General features: G+C 38.9%; 1 protein-coding gene across 1 annotated transcript in view; it reads left to right on the top strand.

Moving 5' to 3' along the window:
• The window catches only part of LOC126198686 (CD82 antigen-like), a 196,798-nt gene that overhangs the window by 134,644 nt on the left and 44,623 nt on the right, over positions 1–17,531 (top strand). Inside the window, exon 3 of the mRNA XM_049935182.1 lies at positions 182–364. Within this exon, the coding sequence (XP_049791139.1) occupies positions 182–364 (183 nt within the window). The remainder of the gene's footprint in view (positions 1–181; positions 365–17,531) is intronic.

The following is a 17,531-nucleotide window of genomic DNA, read 5'->3' as shown; positions in this document are numbered from 1 at the left end:
AAATTTAATGTAGTGGCAAGAAACATTTTCGCCAAAAGCCATAGTTTTCTAGTTCTCCGAATGCAATATGCTATCTTGCCCACCATATCTATGTTAATTTAACAATTTTCTTTGCAAAAGTATCCTTTTTCCCAATTCAGAGTTGCTTATTTATTGGTTTTGTCATCTTTTTTTGTTTCAGTATCTGTTTGTGCTGGTGTTGTTACTGCTTGCTGAATGCTCTGTCGGAGTGTTGGTAACAGTGTGCCCTCGGTACCTGGGGGTTGGACTGTCTGCTGAGGATCTTATGGATAACCTACAACGCTATTATGCCACTCCAGGAGCAGACCAGTTTACAGCAGCCGTTGATCTGGCACAGGCGCAGGTACATGTAACTCAAGCTGTTGAGCTCCTGTGTTTTATTCAGTCAGCAGTAACTGTGCAAGGGTCATCCAACCCCGTCTCCTTACAATTAACATTCTGTCTTTTAGTGTGGAAGAATGAAATTTTTTTGCATACAAAAAAAAAAAAATAATATAGAACATAAACTGAATTCTCCCAAGAAAACTTATAAATCTAGAGTCAAAATTGTTGGCCAGTAGACAAAATGTGTAATACTGGCAATATACAAGGGTAAGTCAATTATTATCCGCAAAGTAGTTATAAATTTTCATTGTAATCAAATAGGAAACTTACAAGAACATCATTTTTCGATATAATCTCCTTGCATTTCAACGCACGTGGTCCATTGTTGTACAAGCTTCCTGATACCCTCATAAAAGAACATTCTCGATTGAGCTGTGAGTCAGGAATGCACTGCTTCTTTCGCTGCTTCGTCTGAGGGTAATCGATGGCCCCTTAATGCCTGTTTGAGTGGACCAAACAAGTGATAGTCAGAAGGGGCAAGATCGGGACAATATGGAGGATAATCCAATACTTCAAATTTGAGTTTCTGGAGCATTTCAGCAGTGTGAGTAGCAGTATGCGGACGGGTATTGTCGTGCAACAACATAGTGCCTTTTGACAGCAATCCTCGGCGTTTGCTTCGAATTGCAGGCTTTAGCCTGGCAGTAAGCTTCTCACTGTAACGTACACTGTTTATTGTTGTGCCCTTTCCTCATAATGTTCCAGTACTGGACCTTGTGCATCCCAAAAAACAGTACGCATCACATTTCTTGCAGACTGTTGGGTCTTGAACTTTTTCTTGCATGGCGAATTTGGATGTTTCCATTCCATACTCTGCCATTTACTCTCCGGCTCGTAATGATGGATCCATGTTTCGTCACCAGTAACGATCCTGTCTAAGAAGTTGTCCCCTTCATTACCATAGTGATCAAAATGTTTTTTGCAGATGTCCAAGCACATTTGTTTATGCATCTGTGTGAGTTGTTTTAGGGCCCATCTTGCACAAACTTTATGAAACCTAAAATCTGTTGTGGATGATTCCTTAGGCAGAACCATGACTAATTTGGAGACAATGTGCCACTTTATCAGTAGTTAATTGTCTGTCTAAGAGAATCATTTCACATGAACGCTCAATGGTTTCTTCATTTGTGGCAGTAAACTGTCGTCCAGCTCCTTCATTGTACATAACACTTGTGTGACCATATCAGAATTTTTCAATCCATTCTTAGACAATCCGTTGTGGCAAAACACTGTTCCCGTACTGTACCGAAAGTCTTTGATGAATTTTGACCTGATATGCCTTCCGACCACAAAATACGGATCAATGAACATTACTCTTCTTTGGTGCAAATAGACAGCGGAGCAGCCACGATTAACAGCATGGCAGCGATAACGAAACTAACCTAGCAGCTTGAAAATTACAAAAATATAACAACAAATAAACAAAGCATGCATCATCAACGAAAAATGACAGTACTACCAAAGTAAACAAAAATATAACTAAATTGCAGATAATAATTGAATTACCCTTGTACATACAAAAGTGAAAGAGACACACTTCCTAGCTTTCAGAGCTAAGAGTCACAGGGGAGATGGATTGATACACAATTTCTGCCTCACTGCTATGGTTACAATACTGTTACTTTGATAGGCTGACAATGAGTGTAAACATTCCAGAATGGCATGAGGTCGGGTGACTTTCACTGATCAGCTCTCTGGTAAGCATGTATTTTCACATCTTGTTGACATTAATTGGCCCTGGGTATCACCTGATTTGTCAATGTGCAATTTGTAGAACCTCCTCAAAAGCAAAATGTACACATCTCTCTCAATGACAGTTACCAAGCTGAAAACAAGGTTTTGATGTGAAATTGCTGCAAAGTGTCTGAAACTATTTCAAAGTACCATGCAGTATCTCAGCTTGCATACATCTGAATAGCCGTCATCTTATGGACTTTTTTTCTTTTCAAAACTAATGCTTCTGTTGCACGACTTAATGGCTTGGAATTTCATGTAAATTCATTTTATTTGCTTTTTATGTATGAAGATGGTATCTGTTCTTTCGGACATGTCAGAAAGAACAGATGGGCACGGGCACTATGAGCACAGTGTGGGACAATAAGTTGCGAATGTGGGTCTCACAGGAAGTATGCCAGAGATAAGTCCCTGCAGTCGCACTATCCTCTGTGTCCTCGATGGCTCAGATGAATAGTGTGTCTGCCATGTAAGCAGGAGATCCCGGGTTTTAGTCCCAGTCGGGGCACACATTTTCAACTGTCCCCGTTGACTTATATCAATGCCTGTATGCAGCTAAGGGTATTAATTTCGTTGTGCCACCCTGTATAAATATTACCGCAGAACTTATACAGTTTGCATAATATGTTGTACTCACTGGTGGTACACTGATGCATTTCTGATTGGATCCTACTGTGGAGACCCATACAATATTTGAACACTGGGTATTAAATCTATTCAGCAGAACTGAGGAGGGTCCTTCGTGGTATACAGTCACTGTAAAGAAATTTCTAAAGAAACAGATATTACTGCATAATTATGAGTAAAGCAAAGTACAGGGCAACAGAAAGAGACATTGAGCATCAAGAGAGCAATGTCTGATGCCTTCATTGACCAACATAGCAAATATTGCCAAATGATATTTCACAAAACCCAAAGAAATTCTGGTCATATGTGAAGGCTGTTAGTGGCACCAAAGTTAGTGTCCAGCCCCTAGCGAATGAGATGGGAAATGAAATTGAGAGTAGCAAAGCAAAAGCTGAAATGATTAACTCCATCTTCAAATGTTCCTTTACACAGGAAAACAGAGGAGAATTGCCCCAGTTTAATCCTTGTAACACTGAAAAGATGAATGAAATAAGTATTAGTGTTAGTGGTGTTGAGAAACAGCTAAAATCGTTAAAACTGGGCAAACCTCCAGGGCACAAAGGAATGTCTGTCAGATTGTATTCTGAATTTGTGACTGAATTAACCGCTCTTCTAACTATTGTCTATAATAGATCCTTTGAACAAAAAACCATACCCAGCTGTAGGAAAAAACCACGCGTCACACCCGCCTACAAGAATGGTAATAGAAGTTATCCACAAAACTACCATCCAATCTCCTTTACATCAATTTGTTGCAGACTCTTAGAACATATTTTGAACTCAAACATAATGAGGAATCTTGAACAGAATGGCCTCTTGCAAGTCAACCAACATAAGATTCCGAAAACGTCAGTCATGTGGAACCCAACTTGCACTTTTCTCACATGACATACTGGAAGCTTTGGATCAAGGCAGTCAAGTAGATGCAGTATTCCTTGATTTCTGAAAAGCATTTGATTCATTACCACACCTATGCTTATTGTTAAAAGTATGATGATATGGGGTATCAATTGAAATCTGTGACTGCATTGAGGACTTTTCAGTAGGGAGAATGCAGCTTATTATCTCAGGTGGAGAGTCATTCTCAGATGTAGAATTAACTTCAGGTGTTATTATAGCTTCACAGTTGTGGACATATTCAGTTTACAAACACAAGAACATTAAAAAAAGTTTAGAACTAAAGGTGAATTATACACAGTAACATTAAAAAATCCTTGATGGAGTACAAACATTTATCAATTAACAGTTGCTTTAATTTTGCCTTAAGAGAATAGAAGCTTTTGAAATGTGGTGCTACAGAAGAATGCTGAAGATAAGGTGGGTAGATCACGTAACTAATGCAGCTGTACTGTATGATTAAATGATGATGGCGTCCTCTTGGGTAAAATATTCCGGAGGTAAAATAGTCCCCCATTCGGATCTCCGGGAGGGGACTACTCAAGAGGATGTCATTATCAGGAGAAAGAAAACTGGCGTTCTACGGATCGGAGCGTGGAATGTCAGATCCCTTAATCGGGCAGGTAGGTTAGAAAATTTAAAAACGGAAATACATAGGTTAAAGTTAGATATAGTGGGAATTAGTGAAGTTTGGTGGCAGGAGGAACAAGACTTTTGGTCAGGTGATTACAGGGTTATAAATACAAAATCAAATAGGGGTAATGCAGGAGTAGGTTTAATAATGAATAAAAAAATAGGAGTGCGGGTTAGCTACTACAAACAGCATAGTGAACGCATTATTGTGGCCAAGATAGACACAAAGCCCATGCCTACTACAGTAGTACAAGTTTATATGCCAACTAGCTCTGCAGATTACGAAGAAATTGAAGAAATGTATGACGAGATAAAAGAAATTATTCAGGTAGTGAAGGGAGACGAAAATTTAATAGTCATGGGTGACTGGAATTCGTCAGTAGGAAAAGGGAGAGAAGGAAACATAGTAGGTGAATATGGATTGGGGGGAAGAAATGAAAGAGGAAGCCGCCTTGTAGAATTTTGCACAGAGCATAACTTAATCATAGCTAACACTTGGTTCAAGAATCATAAAAGAAGGTTGTATACCTGGAAGAATCCTGGAGATACTAAAAGGTATCAGATAGATTATATAATGGTAAGACAGAGATTTAGGAACCGGGTTTTAAATTGTAAGACATTTCCAGGGGCAGATGTGGATTCTGACCACAATATATTGGTTATGAACTGCAGATTGAAACTGAAGAAACTGCACAAAGGTGGGAATTTAAGGAGATGGGACCTGGATAAACTGAAAGAACCAGAGGTTGTAGAGAGTTTCAGGGAGAGCATAAGGGAACAATTGACAGGAATGGGGGAAAGAAATACAGTAGAAGAAGAATGGGTAGCTCTGAGGGATGAAGTAGTGAAGGCAGCAGAGGATCAAGTAGGTAAAAAGACGAGGGCTAGTAGAAATCCTTGGGTAACAGAAGAAATATTGAATTTAATTGATGAAAGGAGAAAATATAAAAATGCAGTAAATGAAGCAGGCAAAAAGGAATACAAACGTCTCAAAAATGAGATCGACAGGAAGTGCAAAATGGCTAAGCAGGGATGGCTAGAGGACAAATGTAAGGATGTAGAGGCTTGTCTCACTAGGGGTAAGATAGATACTGCCTACAGGAAAATTAAAGAGACCTTTGGAGAGAAGAGAACCACTTGTATGAATATCAAGAGCTCAGATGGCAACCCAGTTCTAAGCAAAGAAGGGAAGGCAGAAAGGTGGAAGGAGTATATAGAGGGTTTATACAAGGGCGATGTACTTGAGGACAATATTATGGAAATGGAAGAGGATGTAGATGAAGATGAAATGGGAGATAAGATACTGCGTGAAGAGTTTGACAGAGCACTGAAAGACCTGAGTCGAAACAAGGCCCCGGGAGTAGACGACATTCCATTAGAACTACTGATGGCCTTGGGAGAGCCAGTCATGACAAAACTCTACCATCTGGTGAGCAAGATGTATGAGACAGGCGAAATACCCACAGACTTCAAGAAGAATATAATAATTCCAATCCCAAAGAAAGCAGGTGTTGACAGATGTGAAAATTACCGAACTATCAGTTTAATAAGTCACAGCTGCAAAATACTAACGCGAATTCTTTACAGACGAATGGAAAAACTGGTAGAAGCGGACCTCGGGGAAGATCAGTTTGGATTCTGTAGAAATGTTGGAACACGTGAGGCAATACTAACCTTACGACTTATCTTAGAAGAAAGATTAAGAAAAGACAGACCTACGTTTCTAGCATTTGTAGACTTAGAGAAAGCTTTTGACAACGTTAACTGGAATACTCTCTTTCAAGTTCTGAAGGTGGCAGGGGTAAAATACAGGGAGCGAAAGGCTATTTACAATTTGTACAGAAACCAGATGGCAGTTATAAGAGTCAAGGGGCATGAAAGGGAATCAGTGGTTGGGAAAGGAGTGAGACAGGGTTGTAGCCTCTCCCCGATGTTATTCAATCTGTATATTGAGCAAGCAGTAAAGGAAACAAAAGAAAAATTCGGAGTAGGTATTAAAATTCATGGAGAAGAAGTAAAAACTTTGAAGTTCGCCGATGACATTGTAATTCTGTCAGAGACAGCAAAGGACGTGGAAGAGCAGTTGAACGGAATGGACAGTGTCTTGAAAGGAGGATATAAGATGAACATCAACAAAAGCAAAACGAGGATAATGGAATGTAGTCAAATTAAATCGGGTGATGCTGAGGGGATTAGATTAGGAAATGAGACACTTAAAGTAGTAAAGGAGTTTTGCTATTTAGGGAGCAAAATAACTGATGATGGTTGAAGTAGAGAGGATATAAAATGTAGACTGGCAATGGCAAGGAAATCGTTTCTGAAGAAGAGAAATTTGTTAACATCGAGTATAGATTTAAGTGTCAGGAAGTCGTTTCTGAAAGTATTGTATGGAGTGTAGCCATGTATGGAAGTGAAACATGGAGAATAACCAGTTTGGACAAGAAGAGAATAGAAGCTTTTGAAATGTGGTGCTACAGAAGAATGCTGAAGATAAGGTGGGTAGATCACGTAACTAATGAGGAGGTATTGAATAGGATTGGGGAGAAGAGAAGTTTGTGGCACAACTTTACTAGAAGAAGGGATCGGTTGGTAGGACATGTTTTGAGGCATCAAGGGATCACAAATTTAGCATTGGAGGGCAGCGTGAAGGGTAAAAATCGTAGAGGGAGACCAAGAGATCAATACACTAAGCAGATTCAGAAGGATGTAGGTTGCAGTAGGTACTGGGAGATAAAGAAGCTTGCACAGGATAGAGTAGCATGGAGAGCTGCATCAAACCAGTCTCAGGACTGAAGACCACAACAACAACAACAACATGTTTTCTTTTAACAATTTTATATTATTTGGCAATATGTTATAAAAATTTCTTCCAGCAGAAAATGGACTATGATCTGTTGCTCTTTTATTGCTAAATTTTATGTGGTAATTCTCTCTTTTTCTTGCATTACAGTTATGGATTTCACTATTGATTACAGTACGCTCCATATTTTCTTTTACAAACAATATAGTTCTGAGAACATACAATGAATACACTGTTAGTATGTTGTATTTAATGAAATATTCTCTACAGGACCGACACTTACTGATATTAGCTATTATCCTAATTGCTCTTTTCTGGGATTTAAAAACCCTATCCATATAGATAGTTGGTGCGCCACCCCAGATGTTGATACCATATTGCAGTGGGAGTGTATAATTCCAAAATAGATGTCTTAAAACAGGTTGCGCTATTATTCTAGAAAGGCGTTTTTGCAGGTAGGTCTTACAGGAGACTTTTTTACACATGTGGCTGATGTGCTCCTTCCATGTAAGATGTTTGTCTACTATAATACCCAGGAATTTATGTTTGTCATTTGTTTCGATTGATAGCTCTGGTTCTGTATCCACTTGTCTTGATTTATAATTTAACAGAAACTCCATCAGAATTGTCTTGTCCTTATTTAATGCCAATTTGTTTTTGGTGAGATATTCTGTGATGAGGCTCTGCATTATTTTGCACTGCTAACAGTTTTGTAGGACTCCGACTTATGAAGGAGGTATCATAAGCAAAATTTACTAGATTTGAATTTTGTGGAATTATTATATCATTGATGTACACAATAAATAAAAAAGGCCCGATAATGCTTCCCTGAGGGACTCCACAGTTAAGAATTTTATAAGATGATTTTACTGTTTGTGTATGTCTCCCAGTAGTATAATACGGCTTTACACATTGTCTCCTGTCTGCAAGGTAGGATCTTAACAAATCTAATGCTACTCCTCTGACCCCATGGGTTTCTAATTTATGTAGAAGAACAGAATGATTTACAGAGTCAAAAGCCTTGGATACTTGGATAGGTCTAAAAAGGTGCCAATAACTTTGTTTCCATCATCAAGCTTATTAAATACCATTTGCAAAAATGAAACTACAGCTGTTATTGTAGACCCTCCCTTCCTGAAACCATTCTGACAGCTTTTTAATCGAGTGTACTTACAGAAAAATGATTCAAGTTGATCAAGAAGTGATCTTTCCAACAGCTTACTAAGTATTGATATCAATGAAATAGGCTTATAATTTTGTGTATCTGTAATTATTCCCTTTTTATGCAATGGTCTTATTTCAGTGACTTTTAACAGGTCAGGAAATGACCCCTGACTGAAAGAGCTGTTTATTAAAGTTGCAGTGACTTTGTTGATTCATTACTGCATTATTTTAGGAATTTCAATGAGATGTCATCCCAGCCACTGGATGTATTTGATTTTAAGTTGGAAATGGTTTTCAGATTTCCAATTCTGTAACACACTTCAGGAATTACTGACATTTCTGGGATTTAGCACCTATGGTGGGTCGATTACATCCTCCCTACTCATCTTACTAAACGAGTCTGTGAATCTCTCACATACTTCCTTTGGGTCATTCAGCAATTTTCATTGTCACTTAATATTCTGTTATTACACACTGCATTGTCACTCCCTCTTCTTTCCTTATTTACTATATTCCATACTGTTTTGGTAACATTACTAGCTTGCCTCATCTGTTCAGCATACATCTGTGCTTTTAATGTCTTAAGCGCTTCCCTGTAGGTTTTTCTACAGGCTTTGTTTTAGATTGGAAGTACTGCAGTTTGGTGTCTCTAAAAAGAATATATAAATCCTTCATATCTTCCTTTAATTTTATCAAGTTAGGAGGAAGTTTAAGATTCCTGGAACTGTCAGTTTTCTTTAGTGTTTTGACCACTGGGCACATTTGGTTAAGACAATGGATTAATGTTGTATAAAACTCGTCCCACTTTTCATTAATATCTTCGATTTCATATAGGCCTAACTGACGTCAATTTATGTGTGCCAGGGTTTCCTTTAATGTACATAGTCAAGCTTTCTTTTATAGATAAGTGGGTCCCCACCAGATACTATTTCTTTGTCTGTATGAAGCTCTAGGACTAATGCACTATGAACTGAAATGTGATTCTCAACAGTTCTGACTACAAGGTCTTCCTTTCTTAAGTTTGTAATAACATGGGCAACACATATCTGAGATTCACATGTCATTCTTGCTGGGGTTGAATTCACAAGGGTGTAGTTATAGGACTGCAAAATATCAATATATCTAAGATAAACTATACTATTAGTTAAAGAATCTATGTTCACGTCCTCTACTATTATACCGGTAGTCTGTTTTTGATGAGATGAGAGTTTGTCAACAAGTTCCTCTAGCTGACAGAAAAATTCTTCCCTGTTACTGTTAGGGGATCTGTACAGGCTAGTTATTATTAAACTGCTATTTCTAAGCTTTATTCCTATTGCAGCTATTTCAAAAACCATCTCACATGCAAGTTTATCTACTCAATCAATTTTTTCGCACTGGACATTATTTTTGACATAAATAATGATACCCCCACCTTTTTGTTTTTGCTACAATAGGCACTGACCATTTTATAATTACTTAAATTAATGCTTCTGCAGTTTTGCACCCTAGTTCATTCACAAGATAAATATGAGGACTACTAACACTTAAAATTTCGTCAATTTGTTCTGTTTTGTAGGTAATGCATTGGACGTTACATTTCAAGTCAGCGCCATGTACAATGTTTTTTGTTTTCACGCCAGATTTCACAGCATTGCTCACTTGAAGATGATTGTTTGAGTTGTTTAGGATTTCAGCTAGATTTCTTCTATGGCTATCTGCGAGTAAAATCACATTGCACTTTGGTGTATGTTTCATTGAAGAATTACGGAGTTCATTGAAGGAGTCACTAACTGCATTGCCACGATTATATTTGCACTGTGTACTCCACCCATTTTTCTTATTAACAGTCTTTTTTTCGTTAGTTTTTGGGAGTTCATTACACTTCATTACAATAGTTTTCAGGGGTTCACTACACTTTTTACTGAGAATCTGGTGTTGTATCTTACTTTCATACTTTTCAGTCTGTTTCTTCCAACATCACATGTACGATGTTTGTTATTGGGTTCTGCATATTTACTGCAGTCACTATGACCACTTAATGAGAGTACACTATAGCTGTTTTTATCAACAAACTTTTGTTCATTTGCTATGATTGATACCTTTTTTGCTTTCACAGCACTTACTTGTTTCCAGTCTTGCAATTTAGGCCTACTTGTTTGAAAATCAGGAACTTGTGTTGTCTGTAGCTTTCACAGCACAAAATTTTCAGTACCGTAGTTAGGCAGTAATTTTTATGTCAGTGCATCCATTATGAACTGTAGGCTTATTAAGCGTTCATTTAGCTTCACAATTTCCCCGTTACGATCACTACAAAATCGCGTTTTCACCACCTCACTCTAAATTTTGTTCACTTTATTGAGACATACAACTTCAAACGGCGCCAGCTTGGCCAAAGTCAGTATGACCTCACAGACAATATTAATTAATAAATTCTTTTGTAGAGTCTTGCCTTTGTTCTCATTCTGTTATAATCTGTTTCTACGTAACTTGCCCGATAAGTTGATAATGCTATCTTTAATGTTTTACGCATACAGGCCTGAAGAAGACGCAATGAAGCATTGAAACTGGTAGCAACAAAATAAAATAAAATCGTAAGGACGGCTGTAGGTGTTCTTATTTTTTGTCACTAATATTAACAGTAATCTCAGACATTTTAGCAGATGATGCAGTTATCTGTAATGAAGTACTGTCTGAAAGAAGCAGCATAAATATTCAGTCAGATCTTGATAAGATTTCAAAGTGGTGCCAAGATTGGAAACTTTCTTTAAATGTTCAGAAATATTGGCCAACTCATAGAAATACTTGGGTGTAACACTGTGTAGTGATATGAAATGGAATGATCACATAGGCTCAATCGTGTGTAAAGCAGGCGGCAGATTTTGGTTTATTGGTGGAATACTGGGAAAGTGCAATCAGTCTACAAAGGAGATTGCTTAAAAATCACTTGCGCGACTCATCCTAGAAAAATCACTTGTGTGACTCATCCTAGAGTATTGCTCAAGTGTGTGAGACCTGTACCAAATAGGACTAACAGAGAATATTGAATGTATACAGAGAACGGCAGCACAAATGGTCACAGATTTGTTTGATCCATGGCATCGTGTCACAGAGATACTGAAGAAACTGAACTGGCAGAATCTTGCAGATAGATGTAAACTATCCTGAGAAAGTCTATTAGCCAAGTTTTGAGAACTGACTTTAATTAATGAGTCTAGGAATATATTATTACTCCCTACGTATTGCTCACACAGGGATTGTGAGGATAGGATTAGAATAATTACTGCATGCACAGATGCATTCAAACAGTCATTCTTCCCACACTCCAAACGTGAATGGCATGGAAGAAACCCTAATAACTGGTACAATGGGCTGTACCATCTGTCGTGCAGCTCATGGTAGTTTGCATTGTACAGCTGTAGATGTAAACTGTGCTTGTCCTTCTTCCGGGCTTAGCCCACATCTCAAGACTATTTTGGTTACATTTCAAACAGTGACAATAATGTGTTGTACCATTTCAGTCTTGTAATTTCATCCCTGTGACTTGTAATTGTGTACTTGCTGTGTATATGCAGTTCTTTCTTGTTTTCAATAAATGTCTGTCTATAACAGAACAACTATTGCGCATTTGTGCCTCATGAGATGAGGGTAGTTTTGATGAAAAGCCAATGGTATAGTTACAAAGTGCTTCAGTTTTAGAGACTGTTCTTCATTAACTCATGTGGAGTATTGACCCTATACACATGAATGTTTATTGTCATTTTTATGATAACGAATATCAAGCTCTTTTGTGGATGAATAAGAAAGTCTTCAGAGAAGAGTGTTCAAGTACAATCAGTCTCCCTTATAATGGAATACATTTGAATAAGTTTACGACTTACTAATGCAGCTGAAAAGAATTTAAGGCCAGTCAAGTTTCTCTTACTTTAACCTAGTCCCAAAAATCAGTCTTGTTTCAGTCCACATAAGTTGTGCTGCTCCATACAAAATTCTTTAATATGACATACAAAATTTTTATTGTTTGGAGACAATCATAATTACTTTGTTTATTAGAATAATTTTTCCCAGACAAAAACAAATTTAGGCCTTCAGATTACCAGTTTTAATCATCTCAAGCATTTGTCCATAGTAATGTGACATGATGGCATATTATTTTTCTTGTTCAACCATGAAACACAGTCCCAGACTGTAAGCCACCCTCTCCTTGGCACTACATATGATGACAGATAACATTCTCCAGGCATTCACCAAACTCAAACCTTTGCATTGGATTAGCACAGGTGATTCGTTACTCACTGCCAGTGATCCACCGTCCTGTGACATCACTCTTTACATCAAATCAAGCGTCACTTAGCACTGACTAGAGAATGTGTGGCATATGAGGAGCCCCTTGACCATTGTTCCTCATTCACTATGGACAGTCTACGGCAAGAAAAAAGGAATAAAAGTGAGATAGTGTTAATACTTTCATCCTTCTTTACCTCCTCTGCATTACTGCAGATGTCGTGTCACTGAGCACATTTGTACTGTGCATGCAGGACACGTGAGGTGCCTAGTTGTTTCCACTGCCCTGTGTGGAATACATAAGTTCTTGTACACTTCACTAACCTGCTGTCTTCATGATGATGATGTCCCTAGTGCAGAAAACATCACGCAGGTCGTAGGTTCTTTTTCTTGAGGCTGAAATTAACTTTGCGAGGAACTGCTGCTATGAATAAACTATAACTCATTTGGGATGCCACTCGCATTTTTATTCATATAGACATGAGAAACTATTCTTGATCACAACGTATTGAACATATCGTTCCACAATCATTATATCTGGCTAAAATAACATGAAATACATCCTGCCACAGTCAACATGTCTGTCTACTGGAACCGTCAGAACTGGAGAATAAAATTACATGAATCAAATACTGCTATTACAGACAACATGTCTGTACCTAGCAACGGTCTGAACTGTAGTAAATAAAATTGCATGAAACAAATATTGCTATAACAGACAACATACTGGAACGGTCAGAACTGGAGAGCCGGACTGCCTGAGACACTTCGCATGCCAAGCCAGCAAGGCCTGACCCGAACGCCACCGAAGTGCATTGGCAGTAATATCGTCAGTCCTTTGTTTTAGTAATACTTTGATTTTAATACTTTTGAAATGACTGATTGATAGCTGGCTGTTAAGAGATGTTTATTTTTTTAAAAAATGAGGTAATTTGGATGACAGGTTTAATTAATAATAGCAACTAAAGTTTAACGTTTTGGCGCCCTACCGCCGAACACAGCAGCCAATCACAGAGCAGCAGCATCATGCAGGTGGTCTTTCTCACGGGAATGGTACCGAATCTAACATCTGTCACCGGTACCTCATCCCACATTGCGTCATCTCTATGCTTCTTGCATCTCCACTGCCCTGGGAATAGCTTCCTGGAGCCTAATATGATGGCTGAATAAACCAGAAATATTACAAGCCTCATGCATTTTTGTTTTACATTCACCCTCTACTATGCTGAATGGTTCCTGGTTGTCAGTAAATGAAGTCTCTCTGGTTTAGCTGTGGTTGTTTCTTCATGTTTCCATTTCACTGTCCCATCAACATCAGTCAACTTGGGCAGCCTTAGAAGGGTTATATGACAGTGAGGGATTTTTATTTCTATGCGGATATCCAATGATTAGTCTATTTTCAAAGTCACTGAGCTACCCTGATTGACTCATTCTGTTGTTACTGCTTCTTTACTGACAACACGATTTTGGTGACTTTACCTCTCATGACATCTACTGATCAATTCTGCTTGACATAGGGGTGTCCATATGCTTTTGATCAGATAGTGTACTACTGCTGATAGACAGGCAAAAGTAAAAGTTACAACTTCCTAGCTTTCAGAAATAATAGCTCCTTCCTCAGGGAGGAGAGAGGGATAGGTTGGTAGAGGCTGAAGAGGAAGGGCAGGTAACTCAGACCTCATGATGAAATACACACATCAAAAAAAGTTTTGCCTGAACCCAGTTCCCAGAACTCCTGAAGATAGACATTGACTGTGGATATCGTATCATGAACCATGGACCTTGCCGTTGGTGGGGAGGCTTGCGTGCCTCAGCGATACAGTAACCGTACCGTAGGTGCAACCACAATGGAGGGGCATCTGTTGAGAGGCCAGACAAACGCGTGGTTCCTGAAGAGGGGCAGCAGCCTGTTCAGTAGTTGCAGGGGCAACAGTCTGGATGACTGACTGATCTGGCCTTGTAACACTAACCAAAACGGCCTTGCTGTGCTGGTACTGCGAATGGCTGAAAGCAAGGGGAAACTACAACCATAATTTTTCCCAAGGGCATGCAGCTTTACTGTATGGTTAAATGATGATGGCGTCCTCTTGGGTAAAATATTCCGGAGGTAAAATAGTCCCCCATTCGGATCTCTGGGTGGGGACTACTCAAGAGGATGTCATTATCAGGAGAAAGAAAACTGGCATTCTACGGATCGGAGCGTGGAATGTCAGATCCCTTAATTGGGCAGGTAGGTTAGAAAATTTAAAAAGGGAAATGGATAAGTTAAAGGTAGATATAGTGGGAATTAGTGAAGTTTGGTGGCAGGAGGAACAAGACTTCAGGTCAGGTAAAGCAGGAGTAGATTTAATAATGAATAGGAAAATGGGAATGCGGGTAAGCTATTACAAACAGCATAGTGAACGCATTATTGTGGCCAAGGTAGATATGAAGCCCACGCCTACCACAGTAGTATAAGTTTATATGTCGACTAGCTCTGCAGATTACGAAGAAATTGAAGAAATGTATGATGAAATCAAAGAAATTATTCAGATAGTGAAGGGAGACGAAAATTTAATAGTCATGGGTGACTGGAATTCGTCAGTAGGAAAAGGGAGAGAAGGAAACATAGTAGGTGAATATGGATTGGGGCTAAGAAATGAAAGAGGAAGCCGTCTGGTAGAATTTTGCACAGAGCACAACTTAATCATAGCTAACACTTGATTCAAGAATCATAAAAGAAGGTTGTATACATGGAAGAAGCCTGGAGATACTGACAGGTTTCAGATAGATTATATAATGGTAAGACAGAGATTTAGGAACCAGGTTTTAAATTGTAAGACATTTCCAGGGGCAGCTGTGGACTCTGACCACGATCTATTGGTTATGAACTGTAGATTAAAACTGAAGAAACTACAAAAAGGTGGTAATTTAAGGAGATGGGACCTGGATAAACTGACTAAAGCAAAGGTTGTAGTTTCAGGGAGAGCATAAGGGAACAATTGACAAGGAGGGGGGAAAGAAATACAGTAGAAGAAGAATGGGTAGCTTTGAGGGATGAAGTAGTGAAGGCAGCAGAGGATCAAGTAGGTAAAAAGACGAGGGCTAGTGGAAATCCTTGGGTAACAGAAGAAATATTGAATTTAATTGATGAAAGGAGAAAATATAAAAATGCAGTAAATGAAGCGGTCAAAAACGAATACAAAGTCTCAAAAATGAGATCGACAGGAAGTGCAAAATGGCTAAGCAGGGATGGATAGAGGACAAATGTAAGGATGTAGAGGCTTATCTCACTACGGGTAAGATAGATACTGCCTAAAGGAAAATTAAAGAGACCTTTGGAGAAAAGAGAACCACTTGTATGAATATCAAGAGCTCAGATGGAAACCCAGTTCTAAGCAAAGAAGGGAAAGCAGAAAGGTGGAAGGAGTATATAGAGGGTCTATACAAGGGTGATGTACTTGAGGACAACATTATGGAAATGGAAGAGGATGTAGATGAAGATGAATTGGGAGATACGATACTGCGTGAAGAGTTTGACAGAGCACTGAAAGACCTAAGTCGAAACAAGGCCCCGGGAGTAGACAACATTCCATTAGAACTACTGACAGGCTTGGGAAAGCCAGTCCTGACAAAACTCTACCATCTGGTGAGCAAGATGTATGAGACAGGCGAAATACCCACAGACTTCAAGAAGAATATAATAATTCCAATCCCAAAGAAAGCTGGTGTTGACAGATGTGAAAATTACCAAACTATCAGTTTAATAAGTCACGGCTGCAAAATACTAACATGAATTCTTTACAGACGAATGGAAAAACTAGTAGAAGCCAACCTCGGGGAAGATCAGTTTGGATTCTGTAGAAATGTTGGAACATGTGAGGCAATACTGACCCTACGACTTATCTTAGAAGCTAGATTAAGGAAAGGCAAACCTACGTTTCTAGCATTTGTAGACTTAGAGAAAGCTTTTGACAACGTTAACTGGAATACTCTCTTTCAAATTCTGAAGGTGGCAGGGATAAAATACAGGGAGCGAAAAGCTATTTACAATTTGTACAGAAACCAGATGGCAGTTATAAGAGTCGAGGGACATGAAAGGGAATCAGTGGTTGGGTAGGGAGTGAGACAGGGTTGTAGCCTCTCCCCGATGTTATTCAATCTGTATATTGAGCAAGCAGTAAAGGAAACAAAAGAAAAATTCAGAGTAAGTATTAAAATCCATGGAGAAGAAATAAAAACTTTGAGGTTCGCCGATGAAATTGTAATTCTGTTAGAGACAGCAAAGGACTAGGAAGAGCAGTTGAACGGAATGGACAGTGTCGTGAAAGGAGGGTATAAGATGAACATCAACAAAAGCAAAACAAGGATAATGGAATGTAGTCGAATTAAGTCGGGTGATGGTGGATGAATTAGATTAGGAAATGAGACAGCCGGCGGGTGTGGCCGAGCGGTTCTGGGCGCTTCAGTCTGGAACTGCGCGACCGCTACGGTCGCAGGTTCGAATCCTGCCTGGGGCATGGATGTGTGTGCTGTCCTTAGGTTAGTTAGGTTTAAGTAGTTCTAAGTTCTAGGGGACTGATGACCTCCGATGTTATGTCCCATAGTGCTCAGAGCCATTTTTGAAATGAGACACTTAAAGTAGTAAAGGAGTTTTGCTATTTGGGGAGTGAAATTTGTTAACATCGAGTATAGATTTAAGTGTCAGGAAGGCATTTTTGAAAGTATTTGTATGGAGTGTAGCCATGTATGGAAGTGAAAGATGGATGATAAATATTTTGGACAAGAAGAGAATAGAATCTTTTGAAATGTGGTGCTACAGAAGAATGCTTAAGATTAGATGGGTAGATTACATAACTAATGAGGAAGTACTGAATAGGATTGGGGAGAAGAGAAGTTTGTGGCACAACTTGACTAGAAGAAGGGATCGGTTGGTAGGACATGTTCTGAGGCATCAAGGGATCACCAATTTAGTATTGGAGGGCAGTGTGGAGGGTAAAAATCATAGAGGGAGACCAAGAGATGAATA

Source organism: Schistocerca nitens, chromosome 8, assembly GCF_023898315.1.
Source record: "Schistocerca nitens isolate TAMUIC-IGC-003100 chromosome 8, iqSchNite1.1, whole genome shotgun sequence".
In the NCBI taxonomy this organism is placed as follows: Eukaryota; Metazoa; Arthropoda; class Insecta; order Orthoptera; family Acrididae; genus Schistocerca; species Schistocerca nitens.
This window is presented reverse-complemented; position numbering and strand designations above follow the sequence as displayed.